This window comes from Vidua chalybeata, chromosome 1 (assembly GCF_026979565.1).
Source record: "Vidua chalybeata isolate OUT-0048 chromosome 1, bVidCha1 merged haplotype, whole genome shotgun sequence".
In the NCBI taxonomy this organism is placed as follows: Eukaryota; Metazoa; Chordata; class Aves; order Passeriformes; family Viduidae; genus Vidua; species Vidua chalybeata.
The window spans coordinates 109,362,565-109,389,701 of NC_071530.1; the positions used below are offsets into that span (position 1 = coordinate 109,362,565).

General features: G+C 38.3%; 1 protein-coding gene across 2 annotated transcripts; it reads right to left on the reverse strand.

Moving 5' to 3' along the window:
• Nucleotides 1-1,265: 1,265 nt before the first annotated feature.
• Nucleotides 1,266-26,502, reverse strand: DSC1 (desmocollin 1). 2 transcript variants are annotated; one of them, XM_053959697.1, is made up of 17 exons: nucleotides 26,323-26,502; nucleotides 23,762-23,846; nucleotides 21,005-21,207; nucleotides 20,411-20,530; nucleotides 19,088-19,243; nucleotides 18,057-18,201; nucleotides 17,622-17,788; nucleotides 15,266-15,400; nucleotides 14,216-14,401; nucleotides 12,724-12,983; nucleotides 12,382-12,524; nucleotides 11,014-11,229; nucleotides 9,302-9,535; nucleotides 6,493-6,614; nucleotides 5,187-5,423; nucleotides 4,527-4,572; nucleotides 4,358-4,441 (listed from the first exon to the last, which is right to left on the reverse strand). In XM_053959697.1, exons 1-16 carry the CDS (start codon nucleotides 26,359-26,361, stop codon nucleotides 4,534-4,536), a joined length of 2,487 nt encoding a protein of 828 aa, XP_053815672.1. In that variant the 5' UTR covers nucleotides 26,362-26,502; the 3' UTR covers nucleotides 4,358-4,441; nucleotides 4,527-4,533. The 2 variants fall into 2 exon arrangements, with proteins under 2 accessions (XP_053815662.1, XP_053815672.1); XM_053959687.1 differs by lacking the exon at nucleotides 4,527-4,572 and having other exon boundaries at nucleotides 1,266-4,441; nucleotides 26,323-26,501.
• Between the last annotated feature and the right edge of the window lie 635 nt (nucleotides 26,503-27,137).

The window sequence follows — 27,137 nt, forward strand, 5'->3', positions numbered from 1 at the left end:
AGACAGTTTTGCTCCTTGCTCACTGAGAACTTATCAGAGAGGATTAAGGAATAAACAATGTGGGTGACAAGGTAGTGAGCGTCTGCTGTGCATCCCCTGACCAGGAAGAAGTGCATGAGGCTTTCCATGGGCAGCTGGAAGCAGCCTCCCATCTGCAGACTCTGGTCCTCATGGGGCATTTTTACCACCCTGATAGCTGCTGGAAGGCATAAGCAGCAGCTTAGCTGCTTGGAAAACACAGCTTGGCAGCATAGGACCTGGGGCTCCTAGTGGATACCATAACTCAATGTGCTTTCCCCACAGAGGAGGCCAATGACATTTTGAGCTGCATGTGGAGTGTTGCCACCCGGTCAAAGGAAGTGATCCTTCCCTACTAATCAGCACTGGTGAGGCCATATCTGGACTGCTGTGTTTAGTTCTGGGCTCCTCAGTACAAGAGAGACATGGACATACTGGACACAGTCCAAAGAAGGCATAAAAAACAATGAAGGGACTGGAGGTTTTCTCTGATGAGAAAAGACTGAGGAATGTAAACTATTGCCTGGAGAAGGTTCAGGGGTGATCTTATTAATTTATACCTGTACTTGAAGTAAAGGTGCATAGGTGGCAGAGCCAGGCTCTTTGCAGTGGCGCCCAGAACACAGGCAGCACCATCTGAAGACCAGGAAGAACATTTTTACTTTGAAGGTGACTGAGCACTGGAACAGGCTTCCCAGAGAGGCTGTAGTCTCCATCCTTGGAGATACTCAAAATCCACATGGTCCAGAACAACCAGCTATAAGTGGCCATGCTTGAGCAAAGAGGTTGGACCAGAGGACCTCCAGAGGTCCCTTCAATCTCAGCTATTCTGTGAATTTCCCTTTCCTTGAAGCTGGATAACCAAACTTACATTCCACTTGTCTCCTGATCATAATATCATAACCCCCACTATACTGATACTCTGTAGCTTTACATGCCAAGCATATTAAAATTTGGGTTATCTGCTGCTACTGCTTTTCAAATGGTTTTTATGCGCTTTGCAAAGCAGGCACTGTGTATTTTTTACAAATTATCAGCAAGATGACAGAGTAATGCTTTGTACTCTTAATATCCTGAATTTGCCAAGTATAAACTCCAGATAGAACCCTCCTCAGCTCATGCTTCAAGGACAACTACTACTTGTATTACAGCACTATAGTAGCACAAGAGCACTGCATTAAAATTTAAAAATTCCCTTCAGAAATAGGCATACTTATCTTCATAAACGGATTCACGTACAAGAAATAAAGAGTTTTTATAGAATATTCTTTTATTTTGCAAAAAATTTATTACTCACTGTTGTACAAAATATACCTAAAAATATGATGTTAAGGTAATTTTGACACAGCTAGGTAGGTTGCAGATTACCTAGCTGCAGGGAAGAAATCTTCACAATTTTTAAGGCGATTCAAGACAATAACAACAAGTGAATTATACATTTTGAAATATTCCGTTTATAAGATTTACACAAATGTTACCTGGTACTTGGTATCTGTAAACTTTAATGCTTTGTACAAAGTTTCCATTCACATAATTAGAAGATATAATGAAAATAATATTTTGCAGTTCTTTTTTTTAAGCATCTCACTTCTAGCCTTGGTTTTACAGAAATAGCTCATTCAACTCAGAATTTTAGTTTTTAAAAGAGACGAAGGAATAGAAGTGATTCTACTAGTTTGTTTCTAGTTTGTTTAAAAATGGAAAAAAAAGTAATTAGCTGTGTTTTCTGAAATGTAAAAAAAAAATAACCAAAACCAAATAAAACATTTTTAAGGTAAATTAGATGAGAAAAGTATTATTTTGATTTAAATAATGTATTATTTTAACTCTATGATGGTAAGTTGGCAACCATCTGCTTAAAACAGCCAACACTGATTCAATTTAAGCTCATACAAATTTGGTCTATTCTTTTAGAAAAGTACTACTACTGTATTTCATGAGGAAAGAAACCACATTCACAGGGGTTTCTCTACACCACCCTCTAAGTAATTTTCAAAAGAGTGCAGTCATTATTTATCCTAGGTCCTTCTGAACCACAGGATTTTTCATATAATTTAAAATACAAACAAACAAAAACACCACCAAACATTATGAGAGGGAGAGGAAGATATTACTATTACCTTAAAAAGTGTATAGCTAATAACTATAGCATAAAATGCAAGACAAAGCAGCAAGAAAATCACTAGGGGAAAGATCTTCACCTGACATAAAGTCAGCACAGCTCCACTGGCATCAGCAGAGAAATTCTGACTTGTATCAGTCACAGATCTAACCATCCATGTACAGAAAATTTTGTTTATGTCAGTGATAAAGATGAGCAGTGTTCAGAAGAGAAGTGTTAGCACACATTTTTTAAAAGAAGCAAGTTTGTAACACCTTGCTTCTCATCTAGTATTTTGCTGCTGATGACTGTCATTCTTGCCACTGGCAGTGTATTTACTTCAGGATGAATACATTACCACTTTCAAATGATACAGTAAAATATATTTAACATTAGTCTATGAAGTTCTTAACCATAGCTAGTTCTTACCCAAAATATTCTGAAGCCCATTTACAGTGTAAAACATAAAGTTTTAAAAGTACTATTTTATAATGTTGCTAAGTTTCTATACTGTTATGGGTTTTCACTGTAATTCTTATGGAATGAACTGCAACCACTGGAAGTCTGCAGTGACTGAAATTTAGAGCAGCATGACTCTTGGTTCTTAGCAATTATTCCTATTACAGATCATTAGTTATAGTAATTTTTTAAAAAATATCTGTAAAGCGTATGTTTACAGAGCAAATCCTAAAAGATTTTATAGCTACAGAAATAAGTAATTGCACAAGTTTCTCATAGGCACCGAGAAATAAGTAATTGCACAAGTTTCTCATAGGCACCGAGATGTTCTTTTAAGGCACAAGAGAATTCCCAGAGTGCAGAAGACAGATTACTTAACCAGGAGTGCAAACATTAAAAGAACACTTAAAACCTGGGAAGCAGAGGCGGAATTCCACCTGCTGCTTATGGCAGCATTCAAGTCCCACTACTGTCAACTGCCAAAGGTATTTCAGACTTTTGTGTGTGTGTATATATATATATATAGTGTATATGTATGCTTAATCTAGTACAGTAACAAATGGGATTCAGATGGTTTCTGCCAGAGATGTGCGTAAACGCTGACCTCTACAACTACCCAAAATTACACTCAAAACAGATGGTTTCTCCCACTGTAATTCTGCATGTCAATAATAATGTATCTCAAAAACACATTATTAACGCAGTGTTATCAATCCATTTGAACCATATCTTCTATCAAGCTCTACTTCCAAAAAGAAAGAGTTTAATGAAGTCCATAGCAGGGCAAGTAGAAAAGGCAGTGGTAGCTACACTGGACAAAACTCTCGGCAATGGTCATCATTTCTGCAATGATACTATGTCAAAACTCACAAGAAACTGAGGTACAAACTTGTGTGAAGTAAACATGAGATTTGAATTGCATTCATTTGAAATATGATAGTTTCCTCTATTGCATGATTTTTTTTTTTGATCTCTTATATCCTTAAAAGAAAAATACATCCTCGCATACAATGCTGATACCCTATGTGGTGATGCCATAAATCCCTTAGGATAGCAAGTTTGATGGGTGGTAACCCATTAGGAGAAAAATATATTTTTGAATATTATTTTACATATATACAATATATATATATATATATATATTTAATTTTCAATCAAAATGTAAAGTTTTCTAATATATTCATAAGTATTTTTACGTCCAAAATGAAAAAATATTTTGTATCTCAGCTCATATAAGTTAACAAGGTATTTGATATCCACCAACAATATGATTTGCTTCATTTCTACAAAAATTAAAAGAAAACAAAGAAACAGTGAGTTATAAAGCTTTCCTCTCCTAAGCCGAATACAATAAAATTTTGAAGCTGTATAATTAACTAAAAGAACACCGAGATTTGCATTGTGAACAATCACAAAGAACACAAAACAAAATCTAAGTAGAAACTAGCATTACTACATTAACCTAAAATATTTTGAGTCCTTTTGTTCTGATAGAATGTGTCCAGTGTAAGAAAATGTAAATTTAAAGCAAGAGTTATTTACACTCTCACCAGTCTATCTTAATTTTGATAAACGTCTACCCCTCTCAATTCCAAAGTACCTAATATCACAAAAGTACGACAGCCACTTATTTACAGGTTTTTTTCAGCACTGTGAAAGGCACATTTATCTTTTGATGCATGTTTCTGCTAATGTCCTAAACTTGGGTTCCAACTGATCTAAGAAGTCAAGTGCCTCTTCTTCATGCTGATCACTGCAGCAGCCTACAGAGCCAGCCAAGGATCCTTTTCCTTCATAGTTATATGAAAGGAGATAATCTTCAGAATGCTTCTGTTCTTCATCCTGTCTGCATAGGTGCACCTTCTGGATAGGAACAGAACAGATCTTATCATTTTCTTAAATTGTTATCCTAAACATATTGCAAAAAAAAAATTTCTTTTTGATTTACCTTTCATTCAATTATTTTTAATCACAGTGTGTCCTCTAATGGATTCCTACATACAAAAAATGCACATGATTGGTCTATATCATTATGACTACAAAATATAAGTATTTAATAAAGAAATAATTTCGACTAATTACATATGTAACAATAAAAGAGGAAAAACCTGTTTAATTAACCTGTCAAGCAACTAAAATTTACTGAAAATTAAAAGACTAATTTATACATAACTAGTTAGACAAGTAGTGAGTTTTTTGATCTCCAAGAAATGGACTATATTTTTAATGCTGTACATTCATTCCCGCACCATTGCTAAGTATGAGGTTTAAATTAGCACGAATCAAGCAATTAGACTAAAAGCAAAGAGACATCCTCAGAAAAACGAGCAAAAGTTCCAGTAATTATTCAAAATTAAAAACAGCACACTGCCTATAGCTTAAGCCAAGAGAAGAAAGTAATTTACACTTATGCCTGAAATATGTCAAGGAGTACTCCTTGATAGAGCAATATTCCAAAGGGGATGCAGAGGATCAAAGGAGAGGAAAAATGAAAAGAAACCAGAACCAAAAAGCCACCTTTCTAGCACACTTACACATCTTCCTTGAAAGGCCTGTATATATTGACCATAACCTACACTTCAAAGAAAATCTCTTTCAGAATACTTACTTCACCTAAACGAGGATGTGTGAAATTATGCCACTCTGAGTAGGAGTATCTACAAGTATCCATCACAGTCTGTCCTCCTCCTTCTTTAACTGATCCCAAAGTCTGATGTCCACCTCCCTTGACTGATTCCAAGGTATTCCCCCTTCCTTTTACCATTTCAAATGTTTGCTGCTCTCCTGTCTTTACTCCATACCCTCCTTGATCACATGTATTTTGTAGAGGAATTATATTGTGATCCTAAACAAACAAAACAAAACAAAAAAGCAGTAGTGAGGACATCTTGTTTTCTCCTAATTTCTTTTTCCTTTTTAATTCAAAAAGAAGAAACGGCAATCAGAAACTGTCACAACTGAAATTTGAGAAGGCTCTTTCTTGGCACTGTGATATTTTGAACAAAAGGCTATCCTTAGTGTCTTAAGATCAGTAAATAATCTTGGGAAAGGATACTAAGACAAGAAGAAGAGAGGATATCTGCGATATATGATATGATGATATTATATGATATGTAAAAATGGAAGTGTATATATGTGTACAATCCATATTTCAGTTTATAATGGCACTACATTATTCTTCCTGGGCAACAAGAAATTTTACTCATGCCACCATAACGATTTCTTGGTTTCCAACATGAAATATTATTTTTAAACTCATCTCCTCTTCTTGGGGAAGACAATGTCAGGGGGTGGAGGATGACAGAAAAGAGGTAGTCTAAAGAGCTAAGTTATTCTGCATGAATGCAGTCCCAGACTGAACAATGTTCATGGTAGACTGAAAGAAGCTTAGATGCCAAAAGCAAGAAAAATTTCATCAACATGAACCTGTTCATAAAATCAACTGCATTTGAGGTCATTTTTCAGGGGAAGGGCTCAAATTGCATCTGCAATTTACACAGCTATCTGCTAAATATAAAAACCCTTCTCCAAGGAAAAAGAATGTTTTGCCATTAACATATTTTCAACATAGGCAAAATAATTAATTTAATTCTAATCTCATTGTTAAAAATGACTGGAAATGTTATTAAAATGTTCACCTGAAGCTTCCAACCAAATCTTTAAAATCTGGAAGAATTACAAGTAGCCAACCTAATGACTGTAAGGTATGTTTAAATGTATATAGTACTATCACCTCTGCCTAAAGTAATAATTTTCAAATTCTTGTTAAATAGCAAAGTACATCTAATGATCCCTTCGTTGTTTGCTTTTTTCCTTTATTAAATCACTTACTGACAGGTGGTCCTGTTCTCAAACTGCAATGTTATGGGCATCTCAATTGCAAGTTTCTATGTTGAAACAAACAGACAGCTTACCATCACTTCTTCTCCTGGAGCTTCTGTGTTTGAAATGATTAAATTGTGATTGGCACAATCATCAGTCACCTGCCTGTGCATTACCCCAGCGCCACAGCAGCCACAAATTGTGATCAGGATTACTATGGAAAAAGAAATAATATTATAAGTTTTACCTCACAATGGTATCTACTTATGTTGGGTAATGAATTTTAAGGGCCTAAGCATCAAGAATGGTTTAAAAAGAAATTCATTTCCAAAAATGCCCATACTTAAAGCTTTATATATTCTTTTTTTTTTTTCCCAAATGGTATAGAGAGTAATCACAACACTGCGTTATTGAATTATTTCATTCTTCTAAAACACATCTGGCTTTTCCAAAAGAAATGTCAACATCCTTTATGAAAGCACTGTGACTTACACAATTTCACATTAATGAAAAATTTAGTCCAAACCCAGGTGAAAAATTGTGTCTTATGCCTACAATTAGGTTGTACAGGAGATATTTTTCATGTCTGAATATGCAAATGTCAAATTATATCATAAGGCACTAATAGGCAAGCTAAATGTCCCAATACCAGAAACTTCTGCTTCACAGGAAAGGTCAGCAGAACCCTAGAGGACTTCCAGGATTATGCTATAGAACAATCTTATTTAATCCCTTGTATTCATTTTATTCCTAGTAATACCACTTTTTGTTGTCAGAAACTCACCTAGAAATGACTTTGAATAATAGACTCATGATTAACTAATGCCTTTCCTAAACAAATGACTAAACCTTTCATTCAGAGAAACATTCTGTTTTCTGCACTTTTCAAATTGTTAGCTTAAAAATAAAGCCCACAAGGAAGAGTTCTGCCTAACTGCCCACTGAGAAATTTGATCTCTGAACATATAAACTTCTGTGAAAATTGGCCAAGAGCCACTTTCAAGCTAATTTAGCTTCTGTAGCATCAGCTGTCAGAGAGATCTGCATCAATGATTCTAGCAGGTTGCTTCCTGATGCTGACAGATGGGAAGAAGACATCCATGACAGCACTGAGCAGAGGATGCACAGGATAAAACCTATCCACAGTAAAATAAAGGACCTGTTTGTAAGTGATGCAGTCAAGAGGCAGTGAAAAAGAGGTAGGTGATGTTTCACACAGCTCTCCTACTTCATATTCCCACACCTGAAAATTCCACCTTCAGGATATATCCCAAATTTTTGGTACCTGCCCCACTGAGTAAAACATTGATCTAGCTAGCCTTCAAAACATGTCCAGGTCCCAGTGTTCCAGCTACTTAAGTAAGAACAGCTAGCTGAGATTCAACAGGAGCAAGACAGTTTTACTATTATCAGAGAAAATGGATAAGAAAGAAGGAAAAAAAAAAAAACAAAAACCAAATTCTGAAATACTAGCTACTTCAGCATGTCCTCTGTGGTTTTTAAGGATGTTATTAGTCAGATTGTTTGATTTTATTAAAAAAAAAAAAAAACAAAAAAAAAAAAACTTGATTTTGCTTTTATATATCATTGTCATTGTCTCACTGGTTAACAGCAATATTAGTCTTCTCAGAATCTGTTAAGGTTTGGGCAGCTCCAATAGCACAACATCTATTCACGGTTTTGGTTTGCTGTGAACTATTCAACTTGTCCTTTAATGTTTCTGCACTTCAGATGGGGCAACCCTGGATGTGTGTGTAGATGGGGGAAAGAGATGCTAGAGAACAGAGCTGCAGAAATGGACCTGGGGGTCCTGGTCCATGGCAAATTGAATATCAGTCAGCAGTGCCCTGGCAGCCAGAAGGGCCAACCCTGTCCTGCAGTGCATCAGGCACAGCATCACCAGCCAGGCAAGGGAGGGGACTGTCCTGCTCTGCTCTGCACTGGAGTGGCCTCACCTGTGCGCAGTTTTGGATGCCACATTATAAGGAAGATTTTAAGCTATTAAAGAGTGTCCAAAGAAAGGCCATGAAGATGGTAAAGAGCCTTCAGAGAAAGCTGTATGAGGAGGTGCTGAAGTCATTTGATCTGTTCAGCATGGAGGAAACTGGGGGGAGACCTTATTGCAGTCTACAATTTCCTCAAGGGAAGCTCAGGGGCAGACACTGATCTCTTCACTCTCATCACCAGTGACAAGGAAATGGCATTAAGCTCAGTTTGGGGAGGTTTAAGTTGGATATCAGGAAAAGATTTTTCATCCAGAGGGTGGTTGGGCACTGGAACAGGCTCTGGAGGGAAGTGGTCAGAGCACCAAGCCTGACAGAGTTCAAGAAGTGTTTGGACAATGTTCTCAGACACGTGGTGTGATTCTTGATGTGCTGTGTGAGGCCAAGGATTTCGATGCAATGATCCTGATGGGTCCCTTTCAACTCAGTATATTCAGTGGTTTCATGATTATATGGGCTCTTGTAAAATCCCTTGTGAAATCCAGTGTCTCAGATACTCCATGTTTTAATCCACAACACAACAGAACTCACAAAATACTCTGGGAAAATGATTTCAGCATTCCTAGAAACAGAAATGTTTCTAGAACTGACAAGCTATTTTGAAGTCTTTCGGTTCAAGTGCTAAATACAGTATTTTTGGCCTCACTTACATGAACATACAGAACATCTCACAAAACATATCCTTAAACAAATAAACAGAAATCCACACACAGTAACTACAACACAATATGAGAGCAGGAAACCTGTGATAAGGATCTAAACAGAGCAGGTACATTAAATCACCGATGACGGATATATAACAGCCAAAATAAAAAATGTTTGAATCAAGTTTGAATCTGGTTGTCTCAGCTAATTTTATAATAAAGTGAATTTAAGTTTTAAAAAAAAATGTACTTACGCAGCAATAATAAAGATCCTAAGATCATTGCAAGGATGGCCCAGAGGCCAAGGGTAACATTTCCACCAGAAAGCTGACGAGTTCTGCCGTCGCATTCAGTTGGAGTTACACAATCACAGAGATTAACTCTTACTACGTTCTCTCCTCTCTTTCCTCCATTATCAATCACACTTACAGGAATTTCATAAATTCCATACGGAGTATCACTCTTTGGTGAAAGATACCAAGAATTATCTGTAAAAAAAAGACAAAACCAGATCTAGGGTCAATGATGCTTGGAACTCAGTCGTCACAAATGTGACCATAATCATAATTTTCCCTTCTGTTACAGCTATACTGCTACCAGATCCACAGTAATTAGCTTCAAGTTAGATTAAATGTGTTGATACAAAACTAGATCTTGAATGGATTTGTACTTTCAGCACCTTTTAAATGTTAGAACTGACAAAGTATACCTTATATAACCTTCTGAAAACACCATTTGAAACTCTGAAGTTGATTTAGTTCATTATAGGAAATGACACCACTTGGGCTTAGTAGTAGAAGATCATCAACTAAACTGACATTTATTAAAAAGGTTTTTGGTAGTGTGATTGGAATAATTAATTACAAACTTAATTTATACCTCTTCTACTCTTTAGTTACATTGCTATATTCAGGGAGAATGACTATTTCCAGTGGGGAAAAAATCCATTGAATCTGCTGCCCTGTTCAGAGGCAATGATTAATTAATATTCTTTGAGGGGCAAAAGAAATAATTTGTAAAGAAATGTACAAGACTGACACTGATCTACATAATGGATGAACTATATGAAACAATGTGAATCATCCAAAATGCAGTTTTCAATTAGCCTGATAAAATACTTGAAGTTCTTAGATGTCTTTGCTTTCAGACTTTTCTGTCTTTTGCCTTTCTTAGTGAATATTTGATGAAATCGTACAGAATCATATCCTTTGCAACTAATTCATGTCACCACAGCAGCAAATGTATGTGCTGCTCTTGCTGCCATCATCTTACAACCACCGGGAAACCACCATCAGCTATAACTTTTTATATCAATAAATTTCAGGAAACAGTGATTCCTTTGCTAATAAATTGTTTATCTACTGTAAAGGTCAGCTTTACAAAAAGTGTGCTGGGTACCAGCAGTAATAACATAAAAATTTCCAGAACTTTTTTTGTTTTGTCAGCCTATAATCAATTTTAGGTAAAGTTTCAGTTTCCCAGTCCTCCACTATAATAACAGACTAAGAAAACTTTTACTTCTCTTTGGAATACTAGGCATTTCATTCTTAAATTCCTTATGAATTATGAATCTATAGTTAGTTTTCCAGGTGTTGATGCAATGCATTACATCAGATTTTGTTCTTTCTCCTGATCTTCTTATGTCATAATTTGAGACAGAAGCTGATTGCTGACCCAAGGATGCTAGGGACAGATTCTTATTTATGCTTTAAGAGACAGATCTTTCTTCCTTGCCTTTGGGATGCCAACACTGTCAAGTTCTCTGTGGGTCCCTTCTCACTGGAGGGGAACTAGAGGTACTACTAGAGACCATCAGTGAGCTCCACTGACCGAAGTAGCTCCTCTGACTACACCAATTCCAAACAGAGATTCCTCCAATCTATTCTTGCAGAACACCTAAGTGAGAGACAGCAAAGCCTCCTCTGGCAGCCTGCAGCTGGGTGAGGAGGAGGAAGTTTTAACATACCGTCGTGTGGAGTTAACTTCCACATGGAAGCCAGTCTTCGGTCGGTTATGCGATACACAAAGGGTGCGCTGTAAGGAGCCTCATCGCCATCCTGTGCCGTGAGGCAAATCGGTTTTCTGTCTCTGCACATGACATAGTCTGTTTGAGTGATTCGTGGGAAATTCTTGTTGCCAGGCACGATGCAAACCTGAATTGTTCCAGTGCCTGTTTTACCATCTATGAGATAAAAATAACTAGGTTTAGCACTTACTTCTAACATTCACGCATTAATTTCTGGTCCAAAACTTTCACAATTAAATATCATCAACTGTAATATTTGTGTTTAAAAGTAAGGTGGAAAGCAATTGCTGATTTAGCCAGAGAGAGGGGGGGAGTTCTCACACCTCTTTCTTGGCTGCTTCTCTTTGCAGATGCATCAGCAGCTCCCACATCTCCATATTCTGCATGTGCAGACTGTATTTTGCTGAGTGTGTGTGTCTGTGTGGGAACACATACTACCCTAACAGAACAGTAAGAGCTCATTAACCAGGACTAAAGGACACTATGACGAGCAGAGGCAATAGCAGAAAGTGAGTATGTCCAGCCTTCTAACTTCTGTAAGGGGAAAATTAATTACACTTTCCCTATCTTCACCTCTCCTGGGATCAAAAAATATAAGAGAACAAGGCACTTCTTTCTGTCCTCTGCCCTTTAAGTCACCATGCATTCATCAGTGGCACATACCATGTCACCAAAGTCAACACGCAAGAAATTAATGAACTCTTCCTTCCAATTACAGTTTTTCCAATACACAAATGGTCAATGCTTGTCATATGCATTCCAGTGAAATTACATCAAGTCTACTTTTTAACTATTTTTCTAGAAATAGCTGATTGCAGATGCCTACATCACGTTTACTACATAGACAATAGGCGTTCTAAACAATTTAAATTTGTATTATTTACATTTGACTTTAAAATGCAAATTTGGACAGAGTTAGAATTTTTTACTGCAAGTTCAATGACTTATTTTCAAAAAGTCCTCTCTGCTTTCTCTGTTGTCTAGCTCACAACTGCCAGGAGCTGTCACTTAAAAAAGAATTGTCAAGAAATAGAAGAAATATACTCCAGAGAAAAATCTCTCCACTTAAAATTACTAAAGGATTTTAAATGGGGCAGATAACTCCTCAAAGCATTGAGATCGTGCCTGATTTATAAAGGCTCTCCCTGCTAAAGAACATTCCCTAAGCATTTGACAGAGCTATTACAAAGACAAGACAATGTACTAGGTAGGCCACTGGTCTGCACCACTACAGTTGTCCCCACACTATATTTGCACATAAATATCTGTTACACAGCACAGGGAGATCCAACAACATTTAGTACTCACTTCTGTCTATTGCAAGGACTGTGACATTGCATTGACCTCGTCTCATTTCTCCTATGTCTCGGTCCAAGACCCTAACAGTTCTGACTTCACCTGACTTGTCATCTATGTTGATCCAATTACACTGGCCAGGTGGTATCCGGTATCTGTGAAGAAGAATTTGTCTTGTTAAAGATCCCAACCATAGCACACATGTATGTACACACACACATATTTAGATACATGTACACTGACAGGGGTGCAGGTGCACACACGTACATACAGCCTCAACAACTATTTCCCCCTTCCCGTATCCCACCCATGCTGTACTCCAAAAAACACCTTGTAAATAAAGTTGTTTCATACCTTATGCCCTCACTATTTCCACTTTCTGGATCTTCTGCTACAAATCTCCCAATAGCTGTCCCAACATCTTCGCATTCTTTAACATCTAAGCGCAACAGACAGGGTTTAAACACCGGTCCCTCATCCACATCCAGGACATGCACGGTTACAGAGCAGGTGCTCTGGGAAAGTTGCTGTGAATGGGGAGCCAGCAGGTAGGGTGCCTCATTGTTGACTCCAATCACCAGGATCCTTTGCTTGGCAGTTTCATAGTCCAGTCCCTGTAACAAAGGTGAGGCAGTGTTTGTTTCCCTTCAAACCAATACAAAACTTAACATTCTTTTTCACCGTGCAATTATTTCAGCTATAACTGTACCACATTTATTTACAAAAGAAGCCAGCTGTCCTCAAATAAGCCATCAAGACAGAGTAAAATGACATGATTTTTTTTTTAATGTAAAATTTTAAGTTAGTCAAACAAAAGTGCTTGAAAAATACCCAAGCAAGCAGTACCACTGCAAAATTTTGGATAAATATTCTGAAAATTATTTACTGAAAGAAAAGAAAGCAATTAAATTTAGTGGGGGATTTTCTTCTTCCATATTTAGTCCATTATTTTAGTTTACATATATTTCCTTTTCACCAATAGTCAATCACACTTCTTTCTAGAAGCTATAAATCCACCTGAGAATTTATGGAGTTGACAGTAAGTAACTACCATTTCTTCTTTAGACACATTCTCTGAAGTCATTTTATGCCTTTAATAGAGCTAATATTATTCTAGTCATAATATTCTCTAGTCTACTACATCATTACAATAAATGTAAGAAATTTCAGCTATGTTCATATACCAGGACAGAGCTTTAGAAAAAGTTCTAATGATTACTAGGAACAAAAACCCCATAATAAACAATATTAATTTAAAAAATGACTAGCATCTCTACAATATACAGGTTCAAATTTTAATACTAATCTTTTCTGCTCCTTAGAAGTTACTTATGGCAGTTATAAAAGATAATGAAAAAGAGGCAAAGGGATCTGCTGGAGTACAGATGCAATGGACCTTTTACCTCACATCTGTAAAATATTTGTAACAAATAACTAAACTGACACAAATTCTTATATGTAAATGGACTTACACACCAGAAAAGTAAACCTGAATTCAGTACACTGCAAAATAAAACCTGGAGAGCTTTATGCTGAAATCGGAAGTCTACTTAACTCCCAGAGAGAACAAGACTGAAGAAGGTGCTCAATCTTTCCCTGCTTTGCCACTCTCTCATTTCTGTTAAAAACCACGAAGCATTCCTCAGTTACATGCCTAAGTCTAAACAACTCCAACTGTAGAATCAGGCCAAAGCACCAAGCTCTTCTGAAATACAAAACCAAATTCTTTGGATTCTGAGCACACAAAATTGAGGAACAGTGTGGAATATGAGGTTTGTGTGTTATGTTTTAAAAACAGAACTTGAAAATCCATAAATTTTCCCCTAGCCCTTCAATTTTTACTTACCTTAACAACACACAGTATTCCTTCGTTTGTGTTTTTGTCTGTTGTAATTTCAAAGGCCTGATCATCATTTCCTCGTATAATTTCATATACTGCTCCTGAGCCAGGTGAACCAGGTTCATCAAGATCAACAACAGAGACTCTCAGTATTTCTACACTCACTCTGTTTTCTTCCACTCGTGTTTCATACTTGGAGTACCCAAAACAAAAAAAAAAATAATTTAAATCAGAGAATACTGTTCCACAAGGCAGGACTGAAGAACACCGTATTTAAATAAGACTACTTCAACCTAAGGAGTCAATTTACCAGGCTGCTGTAATGATTTATTTTGTTTTCATGCATTAGCATATTTTCCCCATTCATCCCTTATACCCTGAATCAAACAATAAACCTTTCCTGACAGCACAATTGAAATCTCAGCTTCTTCATACACTCAAATTATCACTGACATAATTAATTCTGGAACTCTGCTTCCAGGAAAGGTAAATTAGCACAGTTTCCCTCAGCTACATCAGCTATAGATTGTAATTTGCGTTCAACGTGATCAAGCTGAGAATTAGAAAAGGCATTGGGGTAAATAAAAAAGTATATATAAATAAACCAACAAGAACTTGCAAAAATCCAAGAAGGATTAAATACATCTCTACTTTGATGGCAAAAGATAAAAGGATTTTTTGTATTTTTTTATTTTTTTCAAGAGCTGTGTTATTCTGTACAAGCTGAAGAAGACCAGATAAGAGTGATTCTCAATTAATATTACTGATTATATTCTACAGTAGTGAACAGAAAGGGTAAATTACATCTATTCCTTACAGGTAATTAATTATTTTTTCATATATTTCATATTACAAAATCTCCTGTGGTATTTGAGATGCATACACAGTTGTTGAGACATACTCTTTGCCCTGAATCATATTCAGGGCTGGAATAAGCGAAGACATTTATATCGGCATTAGACTTAATATTTGAGGGACTGTCCATCAGGAAATTAGAAAGGGGATGAAAATACTTTTTCTAACCTTTATACAGACATTTTACTTATGCAGACTTACTTGTAACTGTTTAAAGGATGGTGCATTGTCATTCGTATCCTCAATTTTGATGACAACTGTTCCTGTAGTGCACAAACCAAAAGGCTGACCTGCCATATCTCTCACTTCAACTAACAAAGTGTAACTGGGTACAAGCTAAAAAGAAGAATAAAAGCATACAGAAGTTTGTCATACTCACTTTTTTAATTGCATAGTTACACACAGGAGTAGAACTAAATATTTCATTTCTGTTCCATAACTCTGCTCTAAATTCAGTGCTTTCCAACAAAATCAGACAATTGGCTTTGGGGCTTTTCGCCCTATAGATCAAAAGGAAAAGCAGCAAAATAATTTTCAGTGGCTAACCAGTACTGAGTTCAGCCAGGATCTGTTAGTAAACATGCATGCTACATCCTGTATCAAATAAAGCTTCTCACAATGTCAACTTATTTTCCAGAACCTGAAGTTTTGGAAGATACAGATGACACACTTTCATCTGCTATTTGTCTCCCCTTTGGAGCAACAGAGAATTCCCTCAGGTTGTCAACAGGTGAAGTGTTTCAATGCATGTCTCCTATTTCACTGAGGATGAAGAAAACTGTGCTGCAACCAGCCTCTGTCTGGGCAATACAGGTTAAGGAAATGCCTGTCATTTGCCAGGGTCTGGCACTGAAGGAGCCAGCATCCTTATCAGTTCCAAGGGGCTCCCCAATAGGAAGCAGCCCACTTAAATCCCTAACTTGAACCAGAACAGCAGAAAGCTTTTTTCTGTAATGTGAACAACCAAGGAAAGGGGGACCAGGGGAAAAAAAGATGTGGGCAGTGGGGAGGGAACACACAACAGTATAGATGGATTAGGCAGAAAAAGAGAAAGTTTGTAAATAAAGACAGTGACTCTAGTTCTGAATGCCTGGAAATAGCACTGGGTTTCTCTGGTGCAGGAATTAAATCTCCTGTTCTACTTCATAAATTTATCTTTAAAAGATAGACAGTGGATTAGTTTTTCAATCCCTCCTTTCTTCAAGTAGTCACTGTGACAGCTTCCTTAGGAGTCACAGTGATGCTCACAATCACTGCAATTTTCTCGTGCTAAAAAAGCTGAGCACTGTATCTGCAAGTGCAAAGTTTTGCAACATGATGTTTTACATGGATTTCCAGCCATGAAACAACACAAGTATGCCATAATATAACTCCTTTTATCTTCAGAAAAGCTGGACCTGTTGCAATGTCTTCTAAAATTACTGTCTCATGTTAGAATTATTATTTTGACATACACACACCTGTCATTTTTATCCTAGTGTAAACTATCTCACATGACATTCTATTAAAAAAAAATCCTGTATCTTACTTGCTTGAAAGCTAGCTCATAAAAATAAATGTGTGGCACATGAATTTTAAGAAATGGAATATTACTGTTTAGGTTTCAACTATTGGAGATATTTCTGGTTAATACAGGATGACTACTTCCAGCGAAACCAGTTCATCTTCTCTGTGAAGAAACAAGAAGCATTCAAATCAAGCTTAATTAGGAAGAAACAATGGTTCATGGGATTCCTGAACACAGAAAGTGTTCAGTAAAAAAGTGAAAAATCCATAGGTTGAACAGCAGTAGGAAGTTCTCTGCCAAGGTTAGCTAGAATATGGTAATCTATGCAGAAACTCTCTGGACTAATTACAGGTTTCTGAAAAGTTTCAGAAGAAGTCTTATAGACATTGACAAAAAAATGAAAAAGAAGCTATGTCTGTTGATCCCCATGCCAGCATTTTATAGAATTTTATAGAAAGGCTTGGGTTGGAAGGGATTCTAAAGATCATCTAGTTCCAAACTGCCCATGCCATGGGACTTCACCCCCATGAGCTTCCACCCCCTATATCAGTTTGCTCAGGGCATTGTACAACCTGGCCCAGAACACTTCCAGGAATGTGGGATCCACAACCTCTCTGGGCAACCTGCTCCAGTGCCTCACTACCTCTGAGTAAAGAACTTCTTCCCAACATCTAACCTAAATAACTCCTCTTTTAGTTTAAAACCACTTCCCATTGTCCTATCATTATCTGTCCATGCCAAAAAAAAAAAAAAAATCCTTTCCTATAAGCCCCCTTTAAGAATTAAAAGGCTGTAATGAGTCTTCTCTTCTCTGAGCTGAACAACTCCAACTCTCTCAGCCTGTCTTCATAGAAGATGTGCTCCAACTTTTGGATTTGAGCTTCTTCACATCGGTCCTCTGGACCTGCTCTAACAGGACCATGTCCTTCCTGCGCTGAGGAGCCCAGAGTTGGATGCCCTGCAGGTGGGGTCTCACAAGGGCAGAGCAGAGCAGTGTTAAGCTATCGGTGTGCACTAAATGACAGCTGAGAATGCTGCAGGAAAGATCACCTCTCTGTCCAGCTGTGGCAGTAATACAGAGATGACACCGGTGTCACCATGTAAAGAAAACGCTGGGGTAATCGGTGGGGTTTGTGACACAATGCGGTATTTCAAAGTGGTATGCAGAGTATAAGGCTCATCTCTGTCCTCTGCAGTCACTTTCCCAACAACAACACCTGTGAACACAATACAGCGATTTTTAGTTCCAGAAAAATATGCAAATAGTAAAAAATTATTTGAAAAGGTATTTCTGTTTTAAACATGTGAAAAGAGCTACTTGATCATTTACTGCTGCTCTTTGCAAATTCAGCCTTTGCTGTAATATAATACTCCCAGGAAATCCCACTGAAATGTCTTAAAAGGCAGGATCACACCTAGTCATACTGGTATGTAACAAAGCTGAGTAAGTGGCAAGTGTGTTCAATGATTTAAAACAATTCTTACCAGGTCTGGAATTTTCAGGGACACAAAATTCAAAAAGGTCTTGTGTAAAATATGGAGCATTATCATTGTCATCCTCTATCCTGATTGTATGCACAAGTGGTACTTCTGGTGAATAACCATCTGGAGTGGTTGCAAAGCAAATGATCTGTAAGAAAAATTCAGTGCTTAAGCAACATGCAGAACTTTTAGTTCAATGGAGGAGTCCATAAAACGAAATTCAATACAGCGTGCCAAGCACATCCTTCTCAAGACCAGGCTCTTCAGGCACATGGAAGGGGATGTTACTGTTATCTTAGAGTGAAAGCAGAACAAAACCTCTGAATGCTTTCCAATCTTTCCTCCTTCCACTCCTCACACACTACAAATACTTTAATCACTTTCTCCCCGACCCCTCCTCCAACTCTATCACTTTTTTCAAGTTTCCTGAACACTTATTTTTCAGGCGTTCACAAGGCACCTCAGCTATCAAAATGTAGATGTATACATTGTTATTTAGAACAAAACAAGAACCAGAGCCAAACTATTTGCCCCATTATAACATAACCTAATAAAATGCAGCAATAGGTACTGAAAATTACGTTTTAGAAGCTACTTCTACTATCTTCCTTCTTACACTTCTCAGCCAGCAGAGAGAGCAGCGTACCTTGTTAACAGAACTGAACAGCTCGAGAGACTCAGAAAACTATAGTCGTCTAGAGTTTACAATTATTTCTGTTTTCTGCAGATCTTTTCAACCTTCCCTAAAAAATTCTTCCTAGAAGTGATGCAAATCCAATAGCTCACTATATTTATGCTGCAATTAGAGATTAAGCAGTGAAAAGCAAAACTACTCTCAAGATCTAGATGACCAGCTATTTGTTTATTTGCTACTGATTTTACCTCTTCAACACCAAGGATATTATTCAGAATAGACAGGTGATTCCAGATCTTGTTTGCTACCATTTCCCCTGCAACGCAGCTGTCAAATATATGCATGAGAGATTTAAAATAATATATATATTTAATTATATTTACATAACATAGGCCAGTACCTGAAAACTTGGATACTGTTCACGGTCTACCGCACGAGTAGCAAAGATATTTCCAGTTTCTCTTTCTATGTAAAACAAACCCTTTGGATCTTGATCAATTCCTGGTCCACTTGCAGAATAATAAATTGTGTAGTTCTGAGCTGTGTCTGACTGGACCTATAAGAAGACATTTTTAAGCCCCAGGAAAAACAGCAACAGAATCTCAATACATTTCCCCCTTTTCATTATCATATTTAGCACAAACAAAAACTCCTAAAACAAAAAAAACAAACTTGATTTACTGTTCACAGAATAGGAGAACATCCTGACATGTGACTGCCTTCCTTTATAATGTGTGTACATGAGAAGGGGAGTTAATTCAAACTCATAAATATTCAGAATTATCAAATTAAAGAGATGACAGTATAAGGGAAAAAAATTAATCTCTCTAGAATACTTCACACATGAAGCATATTCAGATACAGATGACTTATTTCTGAACCTGTGCAAGAGACTTTAGTTTTAGTGCATTTACTGAGAATGTGATTTGCACCTAAAGAAAAAGTGACAGAAGGGAAGAAGGAATAAAGACCACATAAAATACAGTTCAGAGATATGCCAATTCAGATAGCATCTGCATCTCATTACGAGCACCAAGGAGGCAACATTAGACTTATCTATTCATAAACACACTTCTCCCAAAATACTTTCCTTATTTACTGAATGTCAGAAGTTAGGAGGGTAAGATTAGTAGAAGAATGCTCTCACAGACTCTGTCATTACACTTGTCTCTACACATCTGCTACCAGCCACTCTGTAATCTAGTGAAGGCTAGATGGATCTATGATAACTTTAGTTCTTGCATTTCTCTTTCACGCCAACTTGTTTTCTCCCACTAACTACTTTTCTGAATAACATAGCCATATTCAGTCTTCAAGGCTGAAGGTACACACCTCGAGCTCCAGAAAGGATGTAGACAAGCAGGCAAAATTTACCCCAGCCTGTGTTTACAAAATCCTTTTCTAAGCAATGTTTAGTGGAGGGTCGTTTGCTGTTGCTTTTCTTTTAATTACATAAACTGATTTCCAGGCCAAACTCTCTTTGATAGTATCTCTCTCTTCTTTTTTCAACTTTTGCACAATTCCATTTCACTCCAACAACTAAGATCACAAGTTATTTCAGGTACAAGATCACAAGATACACAGTGAACAGGACAGAACAAGACAGAGGAATAATAGCAGGAATGTCATTGGTAGAGAATACAAGACAGGTCATTTTCTTTATCATAGAAGTCACACACAGAACTAGCATGGGTCATAAAATTAAGGTTCATACAAAATGTACCTGCTGTATTTGCAGTGGGAAAGGTCCCAGTGAGTTTTCTATCATGACAGACGGAATAGGGCCCCACCTTCTTTTAGTTCTCTTGAGAACTGTATCTCTAGCATGCCTGGTATTCGGTGTCTGGGTCGAGAAGATGGAAAGATAGATTAGAATACATCCATATATTCTTAACTGCATATATTTTTGCTTAACTGCCATCCTGCATTTCCATCTTTTTCCTCCCATTCCAGTCTTCCTACTGACAATTTGTTTTTCCAACGTCTTCATTTCTGATGGTATCTGTGATAATATTCCAAGCTTTTTCATTTCTTGTAATACTTTGCATGAATAAGATCTGCTTTAATTCCTCAAACATGGCTTTTAAGATTCCTGACATTCCTGATTATGCTACTAGCTAGCATCTCCCATTTGAGAAAGGAAATCTGCTGACTAAGCAACACAGTAATCAACAACTGCTAAACAAAAATACACTCTACACCAGTACTTTGCCTGATTATTTGAATTCTAAAATTCAACTACAGATACTTAGTATGAAGCTGTACTCTGTGAAACAGTATTTCAAAAAAGTAAGATATCTTGAAATTAGAACCTAACCTTTTTTTCTTCTTGCACCAAGTCAACCTGTATTTTCTTTTGAACTTGTTCTTGAATGTCCTTAAGTAATATGGTAAAAGTCTTTTTCTCAGCAGACAAAGAAAGAGCAGATGTTGTATACACAGAACCATCCTCTAGAACCTTGAATTTCCCATCACTGGAACTGATAAACTCTGCAGACTGAAGGCATTCTTTCAAATCAACTGTAAAAAAATATTCAAACAATAAATCAAACAGCAAAAACCAATATCCTTCATAAAAAAAAAAAAAAAAACAAGCCCCAAGTAAAAATTGTATTTACTGACAGATAGAGTCTTCAAAAGCTTGTCATTCAGTATTTAAGCAACACCAATATTGATTTTAAAACCCACTTATGCACTCAGATTTGATGAAGTTTTCATTAATTTCCACTCTTGTGTTCATTATTGCTTCCTAAATGACATGGGTGCTATATGGATATCGCTCAACAAAACACTATTACACTGGAAAATTATTGAAGCATCAGAGATGAAATTATGTATATTTAAATGCAAAAAACATTGCAGACATGCCCATTACTGGAGCAGTAGCTATTACATTTGCCTCGTGCTCCATGCCCTACAATATCGGTGAAGACGATTAATTAATGCAAATGCCCAATGGAGATGTTACCTCTTGGAAGTTTTGCCCTCAGGAGGAAAGCACTGACTGGTACTATGTGATTTAATACTCTTGGGAGGACAAAGGCCTTTAAATTATGAGGCAGACAGATGGGAGAGATAAAGACTAACTCTAGAACAAACAATTAGCAATTTTTTAATACGCATGTGATAGAATCCCTTACAGGTAATTTCAGCATACTTCCCAGATATTTTTCATTGTATTTGCTGTCACTTGTGGCTAAAATAGATTTTTTGCACTTCAGTAAATTTGGTTCATCAGCAAGTAGTTTAGCACTACAGCTGGAGAAAAAGCAAAATCAGGATATGACCCAAGCCCTAAGAAAGAATGATTGTACACCCTGAACAGGATGAAAATCAGAGAATCAAACTCCAAACAAATGATCATTGCAGAGCACAAGAGGTGTGTCATGGTCTCAAAATTAAATTTTTTTAATACTCTTTCAATGGTATCATAGTGGCTGGGACGCTGCTATATGAAAGCTGATTGCAAAATTCAAGAAGATTCAGAATTTCAGCCTGTATATGTAAATTACATTTTCAATAAACTATATTTCACTCCATTTTCAAAACTGCAAAAACAGATGGGAAGCATAATTTTAAATACAATGTGATTTCTTCTTCCTCTTAAGTCTGTCCTTTAAATGCACAAATTAAGATTTCCTAGACTTTCTATGGTCCTGCAACAGTGACTCCTATCCTTTTTCATCTGTACAGTGCAAATACAGTATTGAAAAAATATCACTGCCTCACTTAAATGTGTCTTAAACTGCTGCCTATTACAGCACAGCATTTCCAAAAATACCAGACTGAAGATACTGTTTCTAACGGTTATATGAGCCAACCCTATGGTCCATTAGTTATAGTTTTGTGGGGTTTTATTTTTTTCTTTAAAACCTCTGGAATAAGATACAAAGAACCCTTATGATCAAAAGGAAAATCCTGACTAATTTCACTGTCAAGGTATGGTCCTTATATCAATGCAAAGTATTTTTCCATAAATGTTTAAATAATGTCTTTTGAGCTATAATGGTTTTGTTAGAAGTTTTGGGGGAAAAATAATTGAGAGTTCCATGTTATGCAAGTTCTTTCAAAGCACTGCAATAACATGAAGTTTAATTTTTATATAAATGAAGTTTGTTTACATAGAGAAATGTTAAAGTCTATGAAAACTCACACAGCTCTAGCAGCTTTCTTTGTTTTAAATTTTAAAAGATCAAGGAATTTTCACTATAAAGCTAGATTTTCTGAGCAATGGTGATGAACTACCAGTTCACTTTATTTGTTCTTTCTACAGAAATACGGATTAGGACTGCAGACTTGGAGCACACTTCTCTGTTGTCACAGGACTCACAAAGGACACCTCTGAATTCTCAAATTCAGTCTCAGGCAGCACAGAATCCTTCAGCACCTCCTACGCCACACCTTTCAAAGCTGCCTTTGAAAGACTAGTCTGAAAAAAATAGGAGTGGGATGTTTTCTGGTCGTCCTTTTTTCCTCCCAGTCACCTGTAAGCTGCCCTAAACTGAGGCAGACTGTCCAGTCAGACAGGAGCACTCTCCCAGCAGAATGTGCATGCAGGACACCTCTGCAACACGTCCCCTCGTGTGCTCGGAATGCCCCAGCACTGCTGAGCAGTCACATCCCGTGTTTCACACAGAAGCAGCAGCCTCTTGGTGCCTGGTTAAGCAGGTTTTGTCTTCCTTTTTTATAATTTCCTTTGTCCAAAAGACTTATTCTCTTCTTCATATGACCATGGGTTATGGGTGAAGTTTGGAATATCAAGCATTTATTTATATAGTAAGACTTAGACTCCAAATTTTGAAAATATTAAATTCTGCCATTTTAGTTTTAAATTAAATCCTGTAATCTGACAATAGCTCTTTATGCAAAAGTCAAATGGATGCATGGAGCTGGTGTTCAAATCCGTAACAAACACAGGGCGTATCCTTCATAAAAAGGCTGATCCAGCTGTTTAGCTGGCTCTCCAGTCATCCATTCATTCCATTAAAAATAAAGTCTCCTCCATTGTTAACAGCATCTCCAGCAAAGGTGCAATGCTGTGTTGTTAAGCTGGGAATTTCACAGTTTCTCTCACCTCTGCCAACTAACGTGTCAGCCTCTAGTTCAGAAGGAACATGAAAAATTACTTTCTTGCAAGCTTCACAGCACAAACTCAGCACCTAGAAAACAAATGAAGAAATCAGGAAAAAAACCCACATAATTACATGGTATTTTGAACTAGACACTGATGCCGACTTTGGCTGGTTTGTTTGTTTGTTATGACAAGCAAGTGAAACAGCACAGAAAGAACTCCTCCCTAAAAATTCAGGTACTGTGCAGCACAGCATACAAAGTTTCAAAGTGAAACAAGTGAACTACTGCTCCTGTATTTGTCCATGGGTCATGTTTTGTTTTTTTCTAAAAATCACTGCACCACAGACATTAATAGCAAGAGTTCCCTTTGACTAGAGGATTTTGTCCGCACTCCTGCTTCAGAAGAGAAATAATAAAATACACCTTTGCTGTGTGCTCCCTCTAACAGCATTCCTGGCCAATTTAGATCCAAGGTCTCTAAGTATTAAGGTTTAATGCATCAACACTCAGTTTGGTAGAATTGTGGCGATGCTGAACATGAAAGGGACAAGTGTCTCATTAAAACCACATGACGACACTTGCACTTATGTATCACTTTGCATCTTAAAAGTGCATTCTCAACAAACTAATTAAACGTAGCTTCAGCAATTAGATATGACATAAATAAAATGTCATGTATCACAGCAGTCCACTCCCATATAACCAGTTACAAAATAGGGTCCTCCTAAAAATTCAGATGAGTAGTAGATAACCAGACCTTTTTCTAAAAAGAATTGCATAGAGGTACAAAGATTTTCCTCAGCACAGAGCAAGTGAATCCTGATCTCAGATTATATGTGTGTGTTTTTGCCTAGTTTCTATCTCTATGCTTAAAATTGTAATCCAAAAATCACACAGACAATTAAACAAAGACATAGAAAAATGTAAACAAATCTATCCACTCTTTTATGTGCATTTACTCTTTCAGGATGAAAGTCTAGCAAAAAAGGAAAAGCATTTTTATTTTGCACATACCTTTAGGATTAAAGGTATAAAGAAGTAAATAGCTAATGGAAATCCTGAAAATTACTTCTGATGTTTATTAAGAAAATATTTAAATAAAAATACTTTAAACTCTGAAAGACATTAGGACCCTTTAGAAAAAAAAATGCTGTGTCTGCTCCATAAAAGCTCTTCATATAGTTCCCTATATATATACACAGATATAAAAATTGCATATATACAAATAATTTAAACATCTCTGCTTATGTATTAGTAGGCTTTCCTTATTAACAGGCACTTAATACAACACTCTCTCCTGAAAAACACTGCACTAATTTTTAAGTTATTGAAATCACAACATCTTTTTACACTGTTCTGAAATATTCTAAGAGTCAATGTGACATCTAATTTTTAAATAGTAATGCCAAGCCCAGTCTGATGTCAGCACAAAAAACTACTGAGGAGTTAAGCAAAAGCAAGTGGTAGTTATTCATGGACATCAAGACATAACGAAACATCAGGTAAAAAAAAGTTGTGATGTCCTTTCACTTTGCACAAAGAAGACACTTCAGGATTTTTTTCCTTTGAGTATTGTTTGGTTTTTTCTGCTTGACAGAAGAATTTTTTCCTTTCTTTTAATTAGATGTATGAGTAAAGGTGCTTGCATTTCTTTTGGTTTTACTTTAATATCCTTGCAAAGGCAGGCATAGTGTCTGAAATAGTAACATTATCATTAAAATGTGCATATATAATTAATATTAAAATAATAAATTCAGTACTTCAACACTACCAAGTATTTTTCTTTCACTGGTTCAACCGACCATCTGCCCTCTTTTTGTGAATGCAATGTTAACAGGGAGGAAAGGGGCTAGGGAACAAAAAACAAATCACTTTTATTCATCTACTATAAATTTTAAAAAATTAAAATGTGAGCGAGAACTACCCTGCTATGCCCGCCAAAGGCCTTTCTGGAGCTGATAATTATGCACACATAAAATAAACTGCATGTAAAGGAAATCGCTGAAAAGCGTTTCAAGCACAACTAACTCTTTCAGAGGAGCTCAACACTCTCCACACTGTGGCACAATCCTTCCCACGGAAAAAGGAGAACCAGGTGGGGAGAGGCAGAGTGGGAGATTTAAATAAAATGAACTGAGGTATTTTTTCCTATGAATATCCAGCAGCAGCAGCAGCGACTCGAGCCCGTCGCGTAACCTCACGGGAAGCTCCAAAAGCCACCCGACCACCTGTCACAACGCGAGCTGCGCATCCCGCTGGATTCCTGCCCGCGCCGAAGCCCCCCGAGGTGCGCCCCGCGGCCGCGCAGCCTCCGCGCTGCTCTGTGCCCCTCGCAAGGACCCTGCCGAGGAGAAACCCGACTTGGAGTCAAGAGCCAGGCAGAGATCACCCGCTCGGATGTCTCCCCTGCGCGCTGCGCACCCGAGGTGCAGCAGGAACACCGCGGAGGAAAGGCGCGGCCAGGTGCGTGAGCGGCCGGCGCGCTCCGCCGCGCTCCCCCCGGCGCCCACCCACTCAATCCCACCCATCCCAGTGATCCCGCTCGCTCTCTCCCTCACTCACCAGGAGGCCGAGGACCAGGCGGGGGAATGCGGGGGCCATGGTGCGCGGGGCTGGGCGGGAAGGGGGGAGCCGCCGCCGTCGGTGCTGCCACGGCGGGCGAGGGAGCGAGTGCGAAGTGGCGGCGGAGGTGGCGGCGCGACTCCGCGGGAGCCCGGCTCTGCTGTCCCCTCCCGTCTGCCACAGGAGCCGGCCAGTGGGGAGGGTGGGACCGCGCGCGGCAGCGGCGACTTTAATTACTGCCTTTTTTTTTTTTCCGCCTTTTGGGGTAATGCCCGTCCCGGGCACGGCGCTGAAACACCCCGCCCGTTCGCCGCCCACCTCCGCGGCGAGGCGCTGCCCGTCCCCTCCCCTCGTTACCCCGCCCCGCCGCGGCGCCGGCAGCGCGCAGAGCCGTGCGGAGCCGCGCCCGGGAGCGGCACGCCGGGGAGGGGGCAGAGCTGTCCCGGGCGCGGCACCCTCGCCTCTCCTCCCTTCTCCCTACCCTTCCCTTGCCTTCCCTTTCCCTGCGGGCCGCGCTCCGCGGGGCGCAGGTTCCGCACAGGCGGGTCCCGTCCCATCCCGTCGGGGCGGTGCCGGCCGGCGGCCGCCATGACGGGCCAAAGTACGCTGCGCTCAGAGCCAAAGTTTAGGGTTTTCGGCCGGGTTTCCTCGTATCGGGACGATCGCGGTGATCTGTGATCTGTGTGGCTTCTGGGTTTCGAAGTGGCTTCTGGTGAATAAAAGCCGAAATAACCGTACTAAACCCGGAGACGCGGGTTGCGCACGCAGGAGGTGGGCTTCCCACGGGAACAGCCTGCGCTCAAAAGACCTTTCAG

Excerpts from the sequence above, each read along its gene's own strand:
- DSC1 (XM_053959687.1), bottom strand. The coding sequence starts at position 26,361 with ATGGCCCCCGCATTCCCCCGCCTGGTCCTCGGCCTCCTG. Across the intron at positions 20,531-21,004 it reads TGGTGCAAGAAGAAAAAAAG|ACACCGAATACCAGGCATGC; the intron begins GTTAGGTTCTAA and ends TTCTCGACCCAG. Across the intron at positions 9,536-11,013 it reads GAAGTTAACTCCACACGACG|ATAATTCTTGGTATCTTTCA; the intron begins GTATGTTAAAAC and ends TTTTTTTTACAG.